The sequence below is a fragment of the Myiozetetes cayanensis genome, unplaced genomic scaffold (assembly GCF_022539395.1).
Source record: "Myiozetetes cayanensis isolate MyiCay16 unplaced genomic scaffold, myiCay2020 scf1, whole genome shotgun sequence".
Taxonomy (NCBI): domain Eukaryota; kingdom Metazoa; phylum Chordata; class Aves; order Passeriformes; family Tyrannidae; genus Myiozetetes; species Myiozetetes cayanensis.
In genome coordinates, this window is record NW_026086604.1 from 70,813,160 (window position 1) to 70,835,525 (window position 22,366).

General features: G+C 36.9%; 1 protein-coding gene across 2 annotated transcripts in view; it reads right to left on the reverse strand.

Moving 5' to 3' along the window:
* The window catches only part of SEMA5A (semaphorin 5A), a 324,829-nt gene that overhangs the window by 89,697 nt on the left and 212,766 nt on the right, over positions 1-22,366 (reverse strand). For both annotated transcript variants that reach the window (XM_050315083.1, XM_050315092.1), the window contains exons 13-14: positions 13,276-13,483; positions 761-878 (exon numbers count right to left, since the gene is read on the reverse strand). In XM_050315083.1, the coding sequence (XP_050171040.1) occupies positions 761-878; positions 13,276-13,483 (326 nt within the window). The remainder of the gene's footprint in view (positions 1-760; positions 879-13,275; positions 13,484-22,366) is intronic.

A 22,366-nucleotide genomic window follows, 5' to 3' on the forward strand; every position in this document is an offset into this window, starting at 1 on the left:
AGTGGGGACAAGTTCAAGGAGTCCTTACTAGTAATGAAAGAAGAATTGAGTTGGAAAGGCTTACTCTTCCTGGGCAGAAGGACAAAGCAGTAAGACTCTCCAAAAAAAAAAAGAGCTCAGCAGCACAAGGAAGATCCTTCTTAACACCTTTATGTGAGCTTTGGAGTGAGAGAAAGGAATAAATATTAAAACGTCACCAGAATTACATTAAAAATGAGAGATGTCAATCAACTTTGTTGTTGTTTTAATTACTATATTAAATCTATTTGAAACAATTTTTAAAGAGAAGTGTCAAGCCACTGCAGATATTAAATTTATTATAATTATCACCTCTGTCAATGATGTGGACAAGACTTAACTCATACAATTCACCCTTACAATTTGTGGACTTTAAAAGAAGTTATTTGGCTTTAAAAGAAAAGACTATACCACTAGTGATTAAATTTTTCATAGTATATAATGGAGAAAAATAAGTTAATATCTCTAATCTTAGAAAACATTTGTTTTCAAGGTGGGGACATAGACATTACAGATAAAAAGCAAACACCCTTTGAAATTATTTTAAATAATTTTATCATATAAGTAGTTCGATACGAAATAGAAAAGTAACAAAATATTCTGCTAAAATCTGATAGGAAGACATAAGAAAAATGTTACTAAATACAGTTTTCTGAGCTTGAAAAATCTATGCCAGCTTGTTTTCATGAAATTTGCATGGAATCAAAGGTTTTAAAAGATAAATGAATGCATTTGGACTTACTGGACACACGGTAATGCTTTGCTCCCATTGACTCATACTCAGACTTTCTTCCAGGGTTGTGCATTTCTTCATCACCATGTCCCAGCCACAATAAGGGTCTTGGGATCCAATGCATGCACTGTAAATGAAAACCAATCAGATAACTCGGACATTTATCTTCATTTGTACTGACCGAAGATCTCTAAATAACTGTGTAGCATCTCTTCATATTTCATAGGCAGAAAGTGATATTGTGATATGGCAGATGAAAGGACTAAACAGAAGAAAAATTAATTTAAATGCCTACACAAAGCTAGGATTTGTTTTAAGTGCTTTCTTTCCTGGCTGCATGCATGGTATGTTGTCAAGACTGATTACTGTACTTAATTACTAAAGAATTACAGAATTTCATAAAAAGTGTATGTTGTGTACTTCAAGCAAAGATTTCAGGAGTTATAGTTCTTAGTCTTTTCTATCCGTTTCAGAATTACAGATATCTTCTTCGGTAGAAATCAGAGGGCAATGTCTACTCTTTGAAAATTAATTAGGAAATCTTCTGATCTATTTTCTGCACTGGTATAAAAATCTGTGAAAGTAAACTCAAAGGGGCACTGATGGCTGCCATCACACTTCTTACACATCACATGCTGCTCCTAACATTCCCTGTTAGTGGCACATAAGGAGGGAAAAAAAGGGCTAGAGAGAACGATGGCAGTCCAGTTTCATACAAACTCTGAAAGACTCACCATACAAAACTAGACGTTCATTTCTCTACTAAATAGCAGGTTTCTCTTGCTACTGATAAGTCAAACGTTATCTAGTCCAGGCAATAAGTCTGCAGCTTCACAGCTAAAGATGCATAAGAAAGGAGGTGGAAATCCCATTATAGTAAAGCATAACATAATTTGTGGTTTTTCGACCATGGGATGATCTACTCAACACTTGGTCTACTGACACCTGAAAGGATGCACCTTTCTCAGAAGGCAAAAGGAGTTCTAGGACAGGAGCTAGAAGGGCTTGTTGACAGAGCTTTGAACTATCTTGGAAGGGGGAAGGGACAAAGCCAGGCTCACCAGTGATGAGCGATGGGATTGTGTGCCAAAACTTGAGGGAAACAAATACTCATGGGATCACTCAATCTGCCTCAAGAGGTGTTGGCTACAACGTACCACCCCTGAAATGTTTCTACACCAATGCACACAGCATGAGGAACAAACAAGAGGAGCTCAAAGCTTTGGCCCAATTCCAGAGATTTGACAACACTAGCATAACCTGGTGGGATGAAACCTGTGACTGGAGTGCCCCACTGGACAGTTACAGGCTCTTCAGGAGGGACAGGCAGGACAGAAGAGCCAGAGAGGTGGCATTGTATGTAAAAGAAGGGTATGGAGCTCACAGTTTGCACTGGCATAGCTGAGAGCCTCTGGGTGAGAATCAAGGGACAAACAAATAATGTGGGTGTCATCATGAGAGACTGATGTATAGACCTCCCAGCCAGATGATGATGCTGACAAATTATTCTTTGAGGAACTAAGTGACACCTCCAAGTCAAGTGCCTTTGTCCTTATGGGGGACTTCAACTTGCCAGACATTAAGTGGGAGCATCACACAGCTGGTACAACCCGAGACAAAAAATTCCTAAAAAACCTGGATGACAACTATATGGAAGAGGTACTAAGGGATACGCCTAGGAGAGATGCACTCCTTGACCTGCTGCTTGTCAACAGAGCAAATCTCGTGAGCAAAGTGGAGATTGGTGGCCATCTTGACATAGTGACCACGAAGAGACTGAGTTTAAAAGCTCTGTTGACAGTAGGAAAAGTGCCAGCAAAACCTCAACTCTGGACATGAGGAGAGCAGACCTTGGGCTGCTTAGGGAATTAGTAAGCAAGGTCCCCTGGGAAATGTTTTTGCACGTGCTGGGGTCCATCAGTGCTGGTCACTTTTCAAACATCACCTCCTAAGACCACAGGAGCAGGCAATTCCCAAATGTCAGAAGTCAAGCAGGTAAGGCAGAAAGCTGGCTTGGCTGAACAGGGATCTTGTCTTGGAAATAAGGCAAAGAAGGAAGATGTATACCCAGATGAAGCAAGGTTAGGTGACATGGGAAGAATTCATAGATGCCGCTTGCCTCTGTAGGAAGAAAAGTCATGTGGCCAAAGATCAACTGGAGTTGAATTTGGACAGAAATGTGGGGGACAATAAAAAGAATTTTTTCAAATATATTAGTGGCAATAGGCAGTAAAGAAATAAATCATCAGCTCGTTATAGGATGAGGACGGTCACCTCACAAACAAGGACAGAGACAAGGCAGAGGGGCTTAATGCTTTCTTTGCCTCTGTCTTCAACACTGATGACAGACCAAGGGGCATCTCTCCTATCAAGAGAAGCTGAGAGAGCTGGGACTGTTTAGCCAGGAGAAGAGAAGGCTCAGAGAGGATGTCATCAATACATACAAAAGCCTGAAGAGAGGATGCAAAGAAGGGGATCCAGGGTCTTTTCAGTGGTACCCAGTGACAGGATGAGAGACAACGAGCACAAACTGAAACACACATTGTTATGGTGAGGGTGATTGGCACAGGTTGCCCAGAGAGGTTCTGGAGTGTCCTTCCTTGGAGATACTCAGAAGCCAGCCAGAGATGGCCTTTGACAACTGGCTCTGGGTAGCCCTGCTTGAGCAAGAGGTTGGACCAGATGACCACCAGAGACCACTGCCAACCTCAAATGTTCTGTGATTCTGTCCTCAGTGATTTAGGTGTTTTATTCCTACTTTTATTTATTCATGGCATTCCTCATGTAGTTCCACATTAACATCTGACCAAATGCAGACTTACTAATTCCCTAGTACGCTATTCCATAATACCATCACAGAGGATTCTTAGTGCTTATAAATTTCAAAGAAACTGTTTCTACAGTACACTGTGGCAACATGGATTGCCAGTACTATGCAGGAGTATAGCTCTCATCTGCTAAATGGTCACAATGCAAGAGACATAATAGTCAAAACTCCATGAGTACCCCTAATTAGGCTGCCAGTTCAAATATAAAGCTTTTGGTTTAGGAGATTCAGTGTTCAGGAGAGAGTCACCACTGATGGCTCTTGCAGCTGTGAGCACTTAGCATTTTTGCAACTCAGGCTGCACGTGTTTCCACTTAATTGTCTAGAAAGTAAGGAGGAACATTAATGCAAATTGTGGAAAACTTTCAGTGTCTTGGTCTTCCAGTGTTTGCAAGACATGATGTCCAGTGTTCTCGTTCAGAATGCCTCTGACAAAGCATGAGTTTTATGAGAAAAGAATACAAAAACAAATTAAAGGCTGACATAATGCAAAACTGGCAATATTAGAAGTACTAATGTTGAAGTGAAGACTTCTGCCTCAGAAGAAGTGCTCATTTTTCTAACTTCAAAATGTTCATATTTACAAATGCAGTTATTATACTTTAGGTGCTTTTTATTAAAAATAAAAATATTTTAAGGTCGGTATCCTTTCACGTAGAACTGTACTCCCTCTTTTGTGCGAATAAGCTGATCCTTCTCCCACGCTGCTCTTAGACCCCATTCCCTCTTTTGGTTTTGCTTCCACTTTACCTTCCACTCAGACAAATCAAAATGGCTTGCACTTTTCATTATAAATCACTGAGAAGTTATAAATAAAGCGCTAAAACCACACATTGCCTGTTCTTTTTACTTTCTGGTATCAAAAGAGGTCCTAGTTTCACAGAGGAAATAAAAGTTCTTGTACTGCTAGGACAAAGCATGTTCAACCACTCTGTGGACACTGAATGTGGTCATTTCAGTAGCTGACCAGCTTTGGAGAGCACTGCAACAAGATAAAAATGAGGTGAGTCTTTTCAGAATTTAGTTAAGAAGGTCCACTGAAAAATGGATGTTTTGTCTGTTCATCCCAGTAGGCACCAACCCACATCTCTAAGTATTCATATGAGTTGTCCCAGTACCACTAAAACTGGCAATTTTGTGCAGGAGCGAAATTCAGGAATAAAAGTGAATTGGTTCATTCTAAGACTCTTGATGCCACTTACCCTATCAAGTCAGCATTCTCCACAAAAAAGTTCAAAGGCTTTTGGCTTCTACTGATTGATTCTAATTTTGGCTTTATGTTGTCACTTCACATTTTTTACCAAATATTAATGTTAGGTAGTTGAGTGTCTCTCCTGCAAGGCATTCATTTGGCTGTGATGATTTAGTATGCCTACTGACAGTGATGCAACACTTCAGGAATGGATTTTGACTGACTAGTAACAGAACTGTAAGTCACCTCACTCTAAAGCAAGTCAGCAACAGCAGGTAATTTTCTTCAGCTATTTCACAATTATCACCAAGTAGGCCAGCAAAACTGCTCTACTTCAGCTACATTTGAAATGATTTATTGAGACAGAAAAATGAAGCAGAATTGAATATAACTCAGAGCAAAATATATAAAAAATCCCATACAGATTTAGACTAAAAATAATTTGTTATATGTGCACCAAAGAACAAAAAAACCCTTAAGTTTAAAAGCTATACCCTGATACCCTTGATTTCAAAGAGATTTTAAAATCTCCTTTCAGGGGATGAACATATTCCCACATGAATTGCACATTGCAAGTGCTAATCAGGTAACCTCTGGAGATGGAACATTTTATTCATACAGTACAAATGCAAGAGGTGCATCTTCTAAGACTGTTCAATGAAACTTTTTTTTATCTTTACCTATACACAGCATTTTGGAGAACACAGTATCCTGACCCTTTCAATAATTTCTACTGAAATATCCATGCCTACACAGTTCCAATTACCATCAACTGTGATCTGACACTTTGTACACCAGGAAGTGAACTGGGGTTAACATCTTATTTCACAGAAACCAGACTCATCACTGCAAATTTGAAGCAAAAACTGAAGATAAAAGCCTGACTCATGTTCCAAGTGTATGATTCTATCCATTTCTGAATGAATACATGAATCTAATACTAGACTTCCGTACAAATATATCTATCAGTGTTTTCATTACTACTGGTTTTGTAGCCACATACATATATATGTGTGTGCAATGAAGAAAAGGGATCTAAAAATATAGATGAATGATGCAGAAGGGCATAAGTTTATAAAGAGACACAATTTATAAAGTCCTAGGAGCTCAAACTAAGATGCATGTCAAATCCTGCTTAACCCTTGCCTAAGAAAAATCAAATCTTTAATCATCTCAGACACTCTGAGTGAACTACTTTTGCTTCCTCTCACTTGAATTTCTGTAAGACAATCAAAATGTATTTAGGTAAAATTCAATCTTGAAACGTCACTGAGAATACCAGCTTGAAACCTACAAGCTCCTCCCATCAAATCCAGAAACAGGAACTTATCACAGAATCACAGAATATGCCAAATTGGAAGGGACACACAAGGATCATGGAGTCCAACCCTTAGCCCTGCACAGGACCATCCCCAAGAGTCACACCATGTGCCCGAGACTATCATCCAAACACTTCTTGAATTGTGTCAGCCTTGGGGCTGTGACCACTTCCCTGGGAACCTTGTTCCAGTGCCCAACTACCCTCTGGGTGAAGAACCTTTTCCTCATATCTTACCTTAACCTCCCCTGACACAACTTCAGGCCATTCCTTTGGGTCCTGTCACTGGTCACCCCAGAGAAGAGGTCACTGCCTGCCCCTCTTCTTCCCTTCATGAGGAAGTTGTAACTGCAATGAGGCCTCCCCTCAGTCTCCTCTTCTCCAGGCTGAACAGACCAAGTGACCTCAGCCACTCCTCATACGGCTTCCCCTCAAGGCCCTTCACCATCTTTCAGAGTACTCACTCCGTCCTCTTGACACCCTACCTTCAGATACATATATTGATAAAATCTCCTCTCAATTTTCTCAAGGTTGAACAGGTTCAACTCCCCCAGCCTATCCTCAAAAGAGAGATGTTCCAGTCCCCTACTCATCTTTGTTACCCTCCACTGGATTTGCTCCAGGAGTTCCATGTCCTCTCTCTGGGCTTGAGGAACCCAGAACTTGACGCAGTACTCCAGATGTGGCCTCACCAGGGCTGAGTAGAGGGGCAGGATCACCTCCCTCAACTCGTTGGAAATTCTTTTCCTAATGGACCCCAGGATACCTTTGGCCTTCTTGGCTACAAGGGTAGACTGCTGGCTCATGGACAGGTTGTTGTCCACCAGGATCCCCAGGTCCTTCTCTGCAGAGCTTTCCAGCATGTCAGTCCCCAGCCTATGATGGTGCCTGGGGTTATTCTTCCCCAAATGAAGGACCCTGCATTTGCCTTTTTTGAATTTCAGGCAGTTCCCAGGCCATCTCTCCAACCTGTCAAAGTCATTCTGAAGGGCTGCACAGCACTCTGGAGTATCAGACTCTCCTCCAAGCTTTGTGTCATCAGCAAACTTACTGAGAAGGCATCTGTCCCTTCATCCAAATAACTGATAAATAAGTTAGACAACACTGGGACCAGTATTGACCCTTAGGTGAAAACATTGCTATTCAGCCATTTCTCCATCCACCTCACTGTCTACTCATCCAACCCCCACTTCTTGAACTTGCCTGTGAGAAACTAGTTACTATGAGTAACTACTCTGAACTTAGAATTCCTGAATCTTTTGGTATTTTTTAAAGCAAAGTAATTAATCATGACATATGAAAACCACATGCCTGATTAAATTTTTTATTTCTTAACTCACTTCTTTGTTCAAAATAATATCCTTCTAATAAAATCTGAACTGCAAATATGTAGTCAAGTCTATTTTGTTTTCTTACATCCTTGTAAATTGAAAGAAAAATACATTTTTCTTTCCTTCATAAGGCTACCTTAATAAATAAATTGGGAGCAGGCTGTAAAATTCTTGTTTGACAAAAATGTCTGCTTACAATAAAATACATACATGCATAGATCACAGTTTAAAAAGTTGCGACTAAACTTTTCAGGTGAAGCAAAATGTAAATGAACAGTTTGTCTCTGATGCATTTTGTGTGCCATAGATAGACACTTTCTGCAAAAAGCTTCATCTTCACAAAGGCAAAAAGGGTCAAGATCAGTTCTGAAGAGCTTCAGTTGATTCCCTCTGCAGTATGGGACTAATATTCTACCTCTTTTGAGTGAGAAAAACTTACAACTGTGCATATTTCATAGTTCTACTGTCTTTACTAGGGTTCTCATAAGTTCACACCAAATGAAGATAATTTTATAGTGTATCTAATACTCAAAAAAAGACTTGCCATTTTTAATATGTGCTTATAATCTAGTCTTGCAGCCAGGATTATGGTTTATTTCAGTCTTGGAAATTTATGAGGATTTTGATTTTGGAATATTACTCTGGAACCACTAATTCAGGTCAGTTCTCATGTGATCCAGACATTCTAATGCAGCAGTGTATTTCTCAGATTTAAACTGGAATAAAGCCTGTGTATTTTGAAATCAGGAAATCCACCTGGATATCCAAAACCAACTATTTTGAAATTATTATTTCAAAACAGTAATTTCAATTCCATGTGTTGGTAAGGTCTTCTGGACACATGACCACCTAGCAATGATTTAGATCACATACTTGTTGTTAACTTGTATCGTATTTGTATATAGGAATAATTATTTTACTACGTAATGTTATAAAATGCTTATTACCAGAAAAACAGGTTCCTACTGAGTGTGAGAGTACTTCTGAAGATGTAAAATCTGTAGCTAGGGCAAAACAAAGGAGTGCAAAAATGGTTGAAATACTTAATATAGTATTCTTGATGGAGATTTAGGAATGAAATAATATATAACCAAATTTAGAGTTATCGTTTCTTCTATTATTTAATTCAGTACTCTTCTTAGTACCGTGCTGCTACAGTTATCTTTTGTGTATGTACGGATTGCTTAACTAATGCCTAATAAAGACATCAAAATAGGAATAATGAAGCCCAGAGAACGAAAAGTTAGGTACAGTAATATAGCTACGATAACATTACTTAGCAAGACAATCTTGTGACCAAATAGTATGTTAAACATATAATATAAAAAACAATACTCAAAATTTCCAGGAGTTCTTTTTCTTTTATACCAGAGAAGTCACTATTTGTACAGCTTTTAGCAGATGTCACTATTTATTTACTTACACATATCATCATAGTAAGATTAGCTTTCAAGCTTTTCAAGTGTGTGAAACCTATATGCCATCAGAAATACCAATTCTTGACCCTTTCCTGGTAAGACTTTAAAGAACGATGGGCTGATACAACCTCTCATTGTCCTCTATTTCAGAGCTATTGCACTGAAAACTCTAATACAAAGTATAACATCAACAAATTTGCCTCAGAGGAATCACTGTCATCCAGGGTTGCTTTTGAAGGCTACATCTGCCATTAATAGAAAGCTAACTGGTTCTTTGTTTCAGGGGAGAGTCTTTACCTCCCTGCTACAAATCTTATTCCTTATTTCAGATACATAGAGTTTTCAAAGTAAATAGAAAACACTGAAACAATTTAACAATTACCTTCTCATGGTAATCATTCTATTTGTCTCACATTATAGTTAATTAGCAGGTATACAAAAGTCAGTTGTGCTTCATGCTTGGCCTACTCAACTCTGAAGAGGTACAGAGAGCTGCAGAATTCATAGTGACAATAGCTCCAAAGAACAATGTTGATGGACTTCCATAAAAGTTTGATCAACATGTGTGAATTGCAATACCCAGGTGATAATAACCTGGTCAAACCTTAAAGATTTTCCCCAAGGAGAACCACACCTGGGTAACTGCTCTGCTACTTTCTCCTGGAACTTAAAGATGTCAGAGTTTTTTGGCAAACTGATTCTAAGTACTGACACATCCCAAATTACTTTTCCCTAGCTGACTCCTGACCCCAGCAGGATTATGACAGGATGTTCAAAACTATTCATACACTGGCAGAAGTTTGTAGGAGATACTGCCCACCTGTCCCCCATGAAAACTGTCAATCCAAATAACTAGAATGAGCAACTCATAAATGATGAAAATATCATGGGATAATTAAAAGTACTGAGAAACCCAAACAGGCTCTGTCTGTGGTATGGTCTGCTGTTACAGTAATGAAATGCAGCAAACTGTACCTAAACCACAAAAAATGAAATAATAATAAAAAAAGAAAATTAGCCTCCAAATGTAAACCAATATTTTCAAGGGCCTTTGTTAACAGTGTTTGTGTGAGCAGAGGACTCATAAGATCATGCAAACAGAAATGTTCTGAGTCAGAGGGAATGTCTGTCAGAGACAACAGCATGTCGCTGAGCTCCTCCACCACAGAAAAGTGCTGGAGGAATAGATTTACAACATGCAGAGCATATTAGAGTGATAATTAAAGAGACATAATAAACTACAAATAAAAGCAATAACCACATGCTTTAGAGGCTAGCATGGGAAGATGAAACAAAGAATAATTAGACAGTCTCAAAAAAATTATCTTGACATTGAGATATAAGCTTGTGGAACAGTCTGCTCAACGGAGGGACTGAAGTTGCATTTTCTGAAAGCTAAGCAATAAACCTAAACAAAGAGATTAGATAAGATTAAACATTGAGCACTCTGCCATTGACACAAAAAGACAGCAGGTGAGCCAGCATGTCTTTGGCCTTTTGGCTTTTTTAAGGCTGTTATTCATAGACAAACATGCTCTATTTTTCAATAATTATGTGAAGCAGATATTAAAGACTCCACATGTCTTTGATCTGGGGAAGAGATTCTAGTAATTATTGGTGAAATTTCAGAGTACAACCTTGGCACAGTTACACAGCCCTAAGTATGATAAAAGTAAATAAATAAAATTAAAATAATCCCCCCAAAAAACCCACAATGCCCCAAGGCATCACCTTAGGTAAGGTTTACCCACTACTCTATTTACCCACTACTATAGTATAGAAATAATCATGGGAAACAGAGGAATGTGTGCATTAAAGCACCCAACAATGCAGTGAGCAAGTTTCAGATGTTTCATTGCCTAGAGAAATTTATAGCCCCAACTAACATACTCATGATCTCTTCACATGCAAAAAATACAAATCTAGCATAAGCCAGGAAAAAACTTGTCAAACCAGAAATAAGTTATAGGTGAGAGAAAGATTACGTCTGCACTATCTGAATAATCTGAGTCCTTATTTCATCTGAAGAGAGATTTCTTATTTCATCTGAATCACACCTGTAAACCCTCTCCTTTCTCACAAAACGGGGCTAGAATTGCTGGTGAACTCCTTAACCAAGAAGAAAGCATGGATGGCAACTCTTTTGGTGCAATGAATATTTAATTACTACAAGAAAAAATCATGCAACTACAAAAGAAAAGACTGAAAAAACCCATGAGGAATCATTTTATCTCCTTTTAAGTAAGTCACTCCAGTGAAAGATGAGACTCTGAGCAGAGGAATAAATTATCATTTGAGCAAGATTTGAGTCATTTAACTACTGTTCTATGCAGTAAAATGGGAATGGCACCACTTTGTTTTGTTTTAAGAGAAATTTTTAAATTAGGCAATTAGACCCCACTCCTCAAAGAGGGAGAGGAATTCCTAGCCTGTAGCCATACATGGGGTCTATGATTTTAGACAGCAGTCCCACCCTGAGAGGGCAGAAGCATCTTTGGGCCCCATAGCCAGAATAACCCTGATGTGCCTTGGGAATTTTCCTGACAGAAGCACAGGTAACAGGGACCTGTGAGACCTCCATGCATGCACCAGCTAAGCAGGTGCTCTGGAAGTCTCATCTCTGGATTTTGGAGTTCATACATCACTACTAACATAATGAGCCTCCAGCCTTGAAATGTCCAAAGAGAACTGCAGGCTTGGTGTAAATAGAAGAAACCTGTATTATTGAGCTCTCTGTGTTTATGGCTGTCATGGGTACACAGACCATAGAGAAACACAGACCTCCCTTTCTGAAATAAACACATCTGCTTAGGGCAACATATTTACTGTCTCGTGCAAGCAGAATGGCTTAATCATATAACATTCAATAAAAGTGAGAAGCTTTTATTTATTTCATTAGGTTTTTTTCCTTCTTCAGATATAGACACATGTATACATATACCCTTCCCAATATGCAAGTCATTAATTAATGAAAAGGATACAGGACCACCACACATCCTGTTTCAACTCACTAAACCAAGGAAAGATGAATCTTGGTCCTATGTAGGCACCTAAACCAATGAAAAGCTTGAAGCAGAGACTTGCCCCTATAAAACTTTTTCTTAAAGTAACTTTGCTGAATTTTCAATGGGGCTTTGAATGTCCTTCTATTGCAGAAGAAAATTATAAAATATGCTACATAAGACAGCATAAACAAAAAAAAAAAAAGGGCTTGTGAAAAACTGAAAAGTAGAATACTTCCCTTCCATGGTCTGCTTGTTTTCTAGGGCACAGCTTTTCCTTCAGTCTTGTTCTCAAACTAGTAGCCTCCTGCATGGTACCAATCCCCAAAGTGAGCCAGGTCCCTTGGAAATGTCCTTCCACTGTCACAGCTCTGCACCTGTGTCCTGTGGTCACCTCCCTCCTGTGACCACCTGTGTGGTCCTTCTGATAGCCAGAAATATCTCTATGTGCAAATGTTCACTGCCTTTTATGGGAGGTATGATCTCTTTGCTTCACAAACAACATCTCTGTGATCCTCAGTGTAGCAGCCAAGAAAGGCAACTGGCAGCCTTCCTTCTTCCTTTAATAGCCTAACTTTTCAAAGGAATGTATGTTGAACAAGATGAAGGTAAAACCAGCTAAAAAAACAACCACATGCCTCAGTAACAGTTTTCAAAACTTCATCACACTGGTTCAGTCTGATGTAACACAAAAAAATTGTACTGAATTACCAGGACCTCACATATCCAAAGGAAAATCCAACTAATTAAATGGAATTATCAATCTCTAATAACATGTTTTGCAACCCAGAGATATTTTCAGATAGCCTATAGAAACAGTTGTGTGCTGAAGTTTAAATGCCTTAACTACCATAATACAGTCTATAACCAAGTGGCAATTTGTAAATTATCCTCTTTGTTTGATTGAACAACTGTCAGCTGCACAGTCCATTTACCTAGAAGCATATTTGCATTTATTTTTTGTTGATCCAACTTTACCTTTAAATAGCCACTTCTTAATTCTCAGTTCATCCAACACAGTTTTCTTTCTGAATCCACAGAGATATTGTTTTCTCAGTTATAATACAGCTTTAAAAAAACCCCAAACCCTAACTTAAATTTGTCCAAGTCTCAATCTTTAAATATATTAAAGCCGTAGCTATATTGCACTTTACCAGATACCTGTTTTCTACGTAAAACATTTCTTACTGTTTCACTTCACAATTCAGAATCTGCATAATGACACTTAAATATCTATATAATTCCTTGAGAGTCTCATCTAGTCCTAACAAGCTAGCACAGGAAGTCACATCTGATAAACAGTGTACAGAGTAAGTAATTGCTGACAAGGACAATTAATTTGGATTCCTACTTGCAGTCATTTTTCTTTCCCATTTTTCTGCAATCCCTTCCATGTATGTTTCTCCAATCAAATACAAATAGCAGATTCTTCATACCTGTATGTTTTGTAAAAGAGACATCTCTTCAGGGGGACCTTAATCACATGTTCCTGAAGGCCCACAAAGAGAACACTCTGGCTGTGTAAGATCTGAAGGCTCCTGATGGGCTCTCGCTGACTTTTCGGCAGGAGTTCAATTTCCTCGAGCAGGCAGCTGCTTGATGTCTGGTTCATTGGGGCAAGTACCTTCTTAATAGTACCATAGTCTGAAAAGGCAAGAGGAAAATGACTTACTAAAAATCACACTAGCACAAACTAGGGTGAGGATCTGATTTCATTCTACAACTTTGAGACAGGCACAGATTGAATTGGTGACTATGTTCATTGGCCTATGGTACGTAGCAAGGGTATGTATCTATCAACCTCCTCAAAAAATAATAGCATGCAACCTGGCTATACCAGTCTTCATTAAAATGGAAAATCATAACCAGTGGTTTCAGTGCTTTCAAAAAGTACTTTCAAAAGCCAGGTGCCTTGCTCGTGTTTCCAATCATACTACAGTGTGTGCAACACTGTGCACAGCCTCCAGTAAGATTTCCTAAAGAACTTGCAAAAGTCCCATCCTCAGAAGTGTTGTCTGTTCAGCCATTTTTGCACCACAGTTGCAAAGCAAAATAGAGAGAAAAGCAGCGAAAGAAATGAGTCTGGAACACGGCTCTAGGGCGTGGTGGTTTTCAGACCTGTAATAATCTTTCAAGTGAATATTTACTTTATAATCAAACTAACTGTCTACTTCTGCCAAGACATAGCTAAGAAGGGTAGTAAACACAGACCATCTTAATGGATGGAACTTTATTGCCATGGACACAGGGAAAGTTCCAGTTTCATCACAAATGTCAAGTCTGAATCTAACAGCCATCTAGGAATTCAAATGAATGGCATCTTTGCATCCTAACTGTAAGCAAGACATACTGGAATAGATCCAGAGACCTGACAGCCTTTATTTAAGGATGGCCAAGTATATACAGGAGTAGGAACAGATAATGACATTGGCCAGAATGAGTAAATAATGTGCTTTGCTAGCTGGTACTGCAAAAACTTTTAAAGAGATGTGCAAAACCAGCAACTGAACATTAGAAATCTAATCTCTGTGAATGAAGAGAAAAAAATTTAGTTGAAATATTACTATGTAATGTGTAGGAGACTATGAAGAACTGAATGGAAAACTAGAGATGGAGTTGAAAAAAACATGCTTAGAGGCAGTAGAGTTTGTAATGAATGAAATTATACTGGGACAGAGTGAAAGGATGATGTCTACAAATAGCCAGCAATGGAGAACACTGCAAGTGTGTGGTTGAAATCATTACAACATCTATGATGACATCTGCAAAGGAAAAAGGAAAATGAACAAACAAAACAAACAGCAGATGCGATAAACTAATATAATTGTAATTTCCTGAGTTTCCTAACAGAAATAAAAACACTCACAGAAGTTGCAGCAATTTCTTGCTACAGAGAAGAAAAAATATTTATATGAGCTGTTATATTTACAAAATATTGCTGTATTTTTCAAGCAAACATATCTTTAACAAATCATCAGTAGGCAGTATAAAAGTAAGTTCAGTTCTTTGAAAGAAGGGAAACAATCTCTACCCATTCCTTTTGAGAGGAAAACACTTTCAGTCTTAACTCTTACCATATATTTCAGTGAAAAAAACCCTAATTTCATCTTCATTTTACTATAGTTTAGCATAGTACCTCGTAGAGTGGTTATGTCTCCAGAAAGCAACTGAACCAGCACCAGAAGACAGAATCCAAACCTAAATTTTCAGAGCACGAGCCTACAGTATCATCTTTCATTAATGTTGCAAAAACTTATTGCTGTCTCCTAAACTATAGAAGAAATTATATAGTTTCAAGAAAAAGAAACTTACAATAGCCTCAAATATCTCCTCAGGCCAGTTGTATGCCTATATTTAAGACTTTACCAATATTCCTTGCACTTTCTGAGCAGAGCAAAGATGCCTTGGTAGATCTGACAATCTCCTTGCATATACCATGAAGAACTCAAGGAACAGCAAAACCTATTGTAAATAGGTGTGTAAATAGGCCAGTGTAACTAAGGCCCTGTTTTTCAATTTTCCCATAAAACATTCTTTAGAACAGTAAGATGATATCACTATCAAAGAAAGTGCAAGGTGACTAATAAACATTCTTCCATTCTGAAAAAAAATGTATCTTCAGTATTTGCTTTCCTCCACTACAGGAACTGGAAAAAGCCCTACCATGAAGCAGAATGTGCATTTGGCAAACAGCAGAAAATTATTCCAATGTCAGAAAGTATTAGGTTGCACAAGGGCTTAAGTGCCCTCAATACAGAAAAAAAGACACAGGAACAGCTAATGCAGCAGCTGGCTGAGCCTATGAAGGGAAAGACCAGGACTTTGGATTTAGCAATCTGTGTAACATCAAAAAAGATACATATGGTACACAGAATATTATGGGATTTAAAACTTACTCTTTTTTGCCCTTCCTAAAAATAACTTTAAAATTAGTTAAATCACCAGTAGAATATGGATAATTAAAGCCTATGCTATAATCTATTTTCCCATATAGGGGTGGGGTATAATTTGATTTAAAGCAAGGGCATATTTAGAAGATAATATAACCAAGATCTGTAACTTAATTTATCTTTTACCTCCAGGTTTCTGAGATATCTATTTATACTTGAAATACAACAATACAGCCTAAAGGACAAGTGAAAGACTGAGCTTTAGCCCTTCTTTGTTTTCTTTAAAAATTAAAAATATACTATGGGTAAGCATAAAACTTCCACAATGATACAGAAAACAAAACAAAAAAAAGTAGTTTAATTTTAAAATTTCCACCTTCACTTAAACATTTTAGTTTAAATATATTTATGGTTTTTAGATACATATTCATGTATTCTTTAGGAAAAAAGTGAACCCCAAAATGAACATGGAGTTGTGATGCTTTATCAAGACATAGATTTTAATTTTTTTTTAAATGTCTATATTTATTTTCAGAGCTGTTTTGCATGTTTGTCTCTCCATTTGAAAGTAAACCACTCTTTGAACAACCTGGTCAGTGTAATAGTTAATTTGATATTTTTCTCTATTTTTAGTATATTTTCATGACATAATAAAAAATGCAATCTGTCTACAAGTTTCAGACAAAAATAGAAGTTAAAAATCTGAACATCTTCTTCTTTGCAGGCTTAAGAGAAAATAAAATGTGATAAGCTTATGAAGGTTAACAATAAACCACTTTGATTGCCTTGCTATTACAGGACATTATCCTCTTGATGATAACAAGACAATGGTGGATATTAAGAGAAATACATTTATTAGATCAAAAAGGCAATTATGTAAGTGTATAACAAAAGCTTCTAAGAAATATTGTAGCTGGAAATAGAAAAAAGAATTTTGTTGCATTTCCTCAAGAAATATTGCAAATTGTTCTGCCCTGTTGATATGGCAACTTAAAATTAAACACCAAAATGGTTAAATGAGACACTGATTATCCACTGTGCCATCACTTAAAGGAAACAGAAAAGCTTAAGCTCTACTTTATTCAGGTATCTTAGTTTTTCTTACTCCGTTGCAGGACACTTGGAGTAAAAAGTATGCAAGTGACATGGAAAACTCACAAATCACTGCTCATTGATATTTAATTAAATTTCAGTAAATTAAATTAACTGAAGTAACAATATTTCATGTGACAAACTTTGTATTATAAAAACACCAGTATTAATATCCCTGAAAACATGGAACAAAAATAAATACTAGTTGTTTTTTGTCACCTGCAGAAAATATATGCAAACCACCAAGAAGTGAACTCTAACCAAAGTTCTTAAACAACCTAGTTTTTTTATAGCTGCAAGACTGAAAAACAACTAAAAATCTTCATAATCTACCAAGTGAATTATATTTTTAGTTCAATCATTACAGCTTCATTAATGTACCAAAGAAATTGTTTCTGGTGGGTTTTTTTGTGTTTGTTTGTTTTTTTTTTTTTTTTTTTTTTTTTTAAGTAAACCAAGAGATGTTAGATCTAAAATAAAAAAAGGTACACTCTGGGGCTTGAAAAATTTTGCAGCTTGTTCATGTGAGACCTTAGCACAAAATAGTGAATATGTTTGGTCTTACAGTTTTTGGCCCCACTCATGTGAAGTAAAAAACAGGTATAAAAACAGGTCTGTTCTAGGTGTACTCCAGAAAGAAAAATGAGGGTGCGTGTTTTTTTAATGATTCCAGATTTTAAACCAAATCATTCTTTCTCCATGTTCAGTATCAAAGGGCTTTGTATTTCAGAGGTTGTTTATGTATTTCTGCTATTGCTAGAGAATAACAATACTCTAAGGATCCTTGGCCATATATCAACGCTGAATTTTACAGCTTAAAAGCTCTTAGGAAAGTCCGAGAACAAACATGGTCACTATTGCTCTGGTGGTACATTTAGTAGACTGAGAAGTTTAAAAAGATTAGCAGGGAAGATAAGACTCCAAATTTAAGAAAAAAGCAACTTCTACTACTAATGAATCAAAATTTCCTGCTTCCTGTCAAAGTGTACGCAGTTCGCAGCAATCTTAAAATTGGTCATTCTATTTTTCTTGGCTTTTAGAAAGAAAAAAAGTAGAGTTAAATTGTGTAATTTTAATATGTTTAATAAAAGCTACTTTTAAATTATGTACAAACAATTATACCACACGGTACTAACCATGTATTAACAGTTCCAAAGCACAGAGTAGTTGCTTAACTATCACACTTAGGAAATACGAAAGGTTTGACTCTTTCTCTGACAAGAGTTTTGGAAGCAGTAAAAGGAAAATGTAGAAAAAAAATATATTAAATTACTCTTATCTTGGTAAGACCCCTAGTATTTATGCAATCTGGTGTGGTTTTGTTTTTCAGTTTTTCAGTTCTGGGATGTAACTGACAGCAGTTCTGAAAGACAGTGCATAAAAAGCAAGCACACATAATATTTTAGATTTACACTCTTTAGCTCTGACTCCTTCTTATTCCCTCTTTCCTAGTGCATTTCAAATAAATATTGATGTTCTTCCTTACAGTATTGGAAATTAATTTGAATTAAAGCTGAAATGAGATACATTTTTGATAATGATTGTCAACAAAGGAGGTATGATGGTCTATTACTTGTCCCCAGGCTTCTATGCAGGAGAGATAATTTAACTCATTTCCCAACTATTAAGAATCTGAAAGGTGCAATTTTAGCCACAATCTATTTGCATACCTTCTAAAATTATTAACAAGCTTCTTAATGCCCTAGTGGCTATTCCAAGAGAAATTCAATTGTACCTCTGCAACTAGAGGAGTTTCTCATGGCTGTACATCAAAATTTAATATGTATTTATTCTATGAAGGGAAAATTTATGGGCTATCTTTTCTACCTAGGAATTAGAATTATTGATTTGAAGAAACTTCTGAATAAGAAAGTGCTGATCTAGATACTAGTTATGAAAAAAGTAAAGAGCTTTCTTCAAAGCCATGTGACTGGTAGGACAGAAAGCACATACAAATTAATGACATATACAGCCAAATAATTGTTGCAGAGTAAACTTCCTCTCTAAAAACTCAAAAGAAACTAAACTAAAAGCCTAAAAAATTCATTTCCATTTCTAAATACAATAATTTTGGAATCTATCCATCAATGGAAATCAGGACAACTACAGTGCCAATCCTCTCTTTACTATTTTCCACAGAAAACCTTTTAAACATATAACAATATTCTTTACAACATCTGTATCCCCTGTAGATTTAATTCCCATGTGTTATAATATCTCAAAAGCATCAAGGACATAGCCAGTTTGCAGCTGAATTAGCAAAGTCTTCTTCCAGGAACTACCATGCAAGGAGTTAAATATCCACTTGATCACAGAAAATATCTACCACTCCATAAAGTACAACAGACAATAAATTGATACAAATAACATATCCACTAGTAGCATTTCCTAAGAATCAAAAAGGCATTATAGTTTAGAAAATACGACAATTTGTGTGTCATCCCTCAGTGGCCATCTCATATCTCAAATTGGAATTTAAATCCAGCTCCAGTCAGACTCATTCAAAAATCTTTCAAGTAAGGAATTCGGGTTCTAAAGGGAAATTCAGATTTACTTCAGACTAAAATGCAAAGTGACTAGCAGCTAAACCACAGCAGTATGTCTTTTTTGAAAGACTGCAGCTTCAACTTTGTAGAAATAAACTTCTAAAACTGAAATATCTTTTCTCTGCTTTCCCCTTGGTCTTTTCTAGAAGGTCAAGTAAAAACCTATACTAAATAACAAATACATGCTGAGTTACGTGTCTCTGCCACCACATCAATTAGGTCTGTTTCTTTTACAAAGAAAATCAAACTTTCTCAGCTTGTTAGAGTGGTGCTTGTATACTCTAGTGGTGATTTCTCATCCTTCCTAGATCTAAACCAGCTGTTTATTCCTGCCTGATGAAAAAATACAACCCCAAAGTAATTTCAACAATCTCAAAATGTATGTATTTTTAATGAATCATGCTCATCGGCACACCTTTATTCATTACTTCAATTTCCAACCTTCTAGGAGATTTTCAGCTTCCCAAAGATGTGACTGGGGTGTCTTTTAACTATCTTTTATTTGCAATCTCATTTAATTAGTTTTCAATGATAAAAGTTTAATAAAGAAACCGTTCTTATGAAACAATTTGGAGACTTGTGAGATCTGAGTTTAATTGCCAGCTTTTTCTCTCCAGATTTCATGTGGGAAATTGGTATTCAGAACATTAATACCATCTAAAGTGAAAAAACTTGAAACTTCACTTTTTATAAAACTGTTTCATGTAACTATAAAAATATCTAACTGTAGATTCTTTAACAGGTACCTTTCCCTACTAAAGATGTAAAACTTTTTTTGCTATGCTGTGTTCTTGAACATTGACTTGATTCTATGACAAATTCAAAGCCAGGGACAGGCAGTTACTCCCCCCATATACAGTTGAAAAGTCTCAGCTGCAGCCAAGAAAAATCATGAATGTGATTTTGTTCCCTGTAAGCGATAGGTGTCCTAAGGGAATTTCAGGGAACTTATTGCTTAATTAAAAAGGCATTTGAAAACTGTTTTAATAGTTGTTGCATCAGGGAGCAAGGCATCATCTCTCTAGCTGAATTCTCTACCTAATTGGCTTGAGAGCTGCTGTGCTCCTGCATCTGCCTGTCAGATGAACTGTGCACTCCACACGCAAATTAAAAAGGTGTCAGTGAGTGCATCTGGGAAGGTTCCTCCCCATCCACAGCAGCCCCTTCTTTTCTGGATCAAGCATTCAACAAGGAGATGCAAGAGATGACTCTGATTCTGGAGAATCTGAAGAATTAAACCTCAGCTCTACACATCCCCCGTGACTGCTGCTGTCATCAAGATGACTTCACCAACAGGCTGATCTGTCTCTGTTGTGCTGCTGTGTTAATTTCAGAGAATAATCCCAGAGAAATGCATAAGATTGTCTCAACACACAGTTCCTTGTCCATGTCCCCATACCAAGGCTCACCATTTATAACCCCTTCAAAAAGTAATACTAAAATGCGAACAGCAATACTTTAGTTACTAGCATTTGTTTGAGAACTGCTGTCTTAGGAGAATGGATATGGTTAAAACTACAGCCTAAAATTTTTAGATGAGGCTTTAATGAGTTAGGGAAAAGCACATAATCTCCAAGGACTTGGAAAAGAGGTGACGGACAAGAATTTCAGCTTGGCTCTAGTATGACACACTCTTTCTCTTTTTCTTTCCTGGGGAGTTGTCAGGAAATCTCAAGTAGGCCATACAGACCAAGGCATGATTTGTAACATTGAGCAACCCTTCATTGATTTTATCAAACAATAATCTAATTTTGAATTCTTACTTAAATTACCCAAGTTCTGTCTACCAACTTACTCAGTAATAAAAAATAATTACAAGGATCATGACAGATGAAATCAGCATCCTCAGAGAAGGCCAGTAAAACACTTTTTCTGTCTTGCATCAGACGAAAATAACTTGGTATATAAAAGATACATTCTTTTAGCTTAGAAAAGGAATGAACTTCAACAATGTCAGATTCAAAATCAAATAGGATATCAAGACTATGTTGGGGCATCAAACCTACAGACAAAACAAATCGTATATATTTATCACTGTTGATCATAGTTACTGCATTTGAATCAAACCAATCATGCCAATATGCATGTTAAGCTGTGAGCATGTGCTATGAGACTATCTTTACCAAGATTCCCATTAGATGTTTTCAGAAGTCTCAAATATTTGCTCCCTGAGTACAGTGAGATGATAATCAAACAGAACCAATATTAAGAGCCACATGTGAATAACACCTATTCCAGAGAATGCCCATTCGGCATTATATTTCAATTACAGCCACTTTTGTTGGCAACATCCAGCTTTTACTACACTAAAAATGACACAAACACACACAAAACTTGAAGCCCTGAGGCAAAGAAGACAGAAGCATTCATATCGTTCTGAATGGGAAACATTACACTTGTCAAGAGATGCATAATTTTAATATCCTAGATTCTGAAAAGAGAAAGAAATAAAACAGTAAGGTTGCTATTGGGGACTGGTTGCTACCATTGACAATGAAACAAACAAAAAAGTCTGTATTAATTTCCCAGAAACTTCTTCACAGGAAAACTTTCTGATGTTGGAGAGGTCTTCTAAAATGTTTAATCAAAATCTAGGACTAGACTTATTAGACAGTGGAGATGAGCACCTCTGAAGAAATGTGTAACCTCTAAATAAAGTAGTAGAGTAGGTAATAAACATAAATATCAATCACAAGATTAAATGGTTTGTATGATTTAAGGCTTGCTATGTGACACAGAGCAGCAGTGAAGAATGTCACATGAAGGAAAAAATTACTATCAAATACAGGACCTGGATCCCTGCCAGTCTTTTAAAGTTGAGATGTAATAATTCTGACTGGATCTGACTGGACAGGGAGTACTTACCACTCCTGTTATTTTTTATTGCCTTCCTTCATACCACCAAAACAATAAATATCTTATACTACTTAATGCATGCTATGAATATGATAGTGTTTTCCCATTGAATAAAATTTTCAATATCAAATGCTTCCTGTATC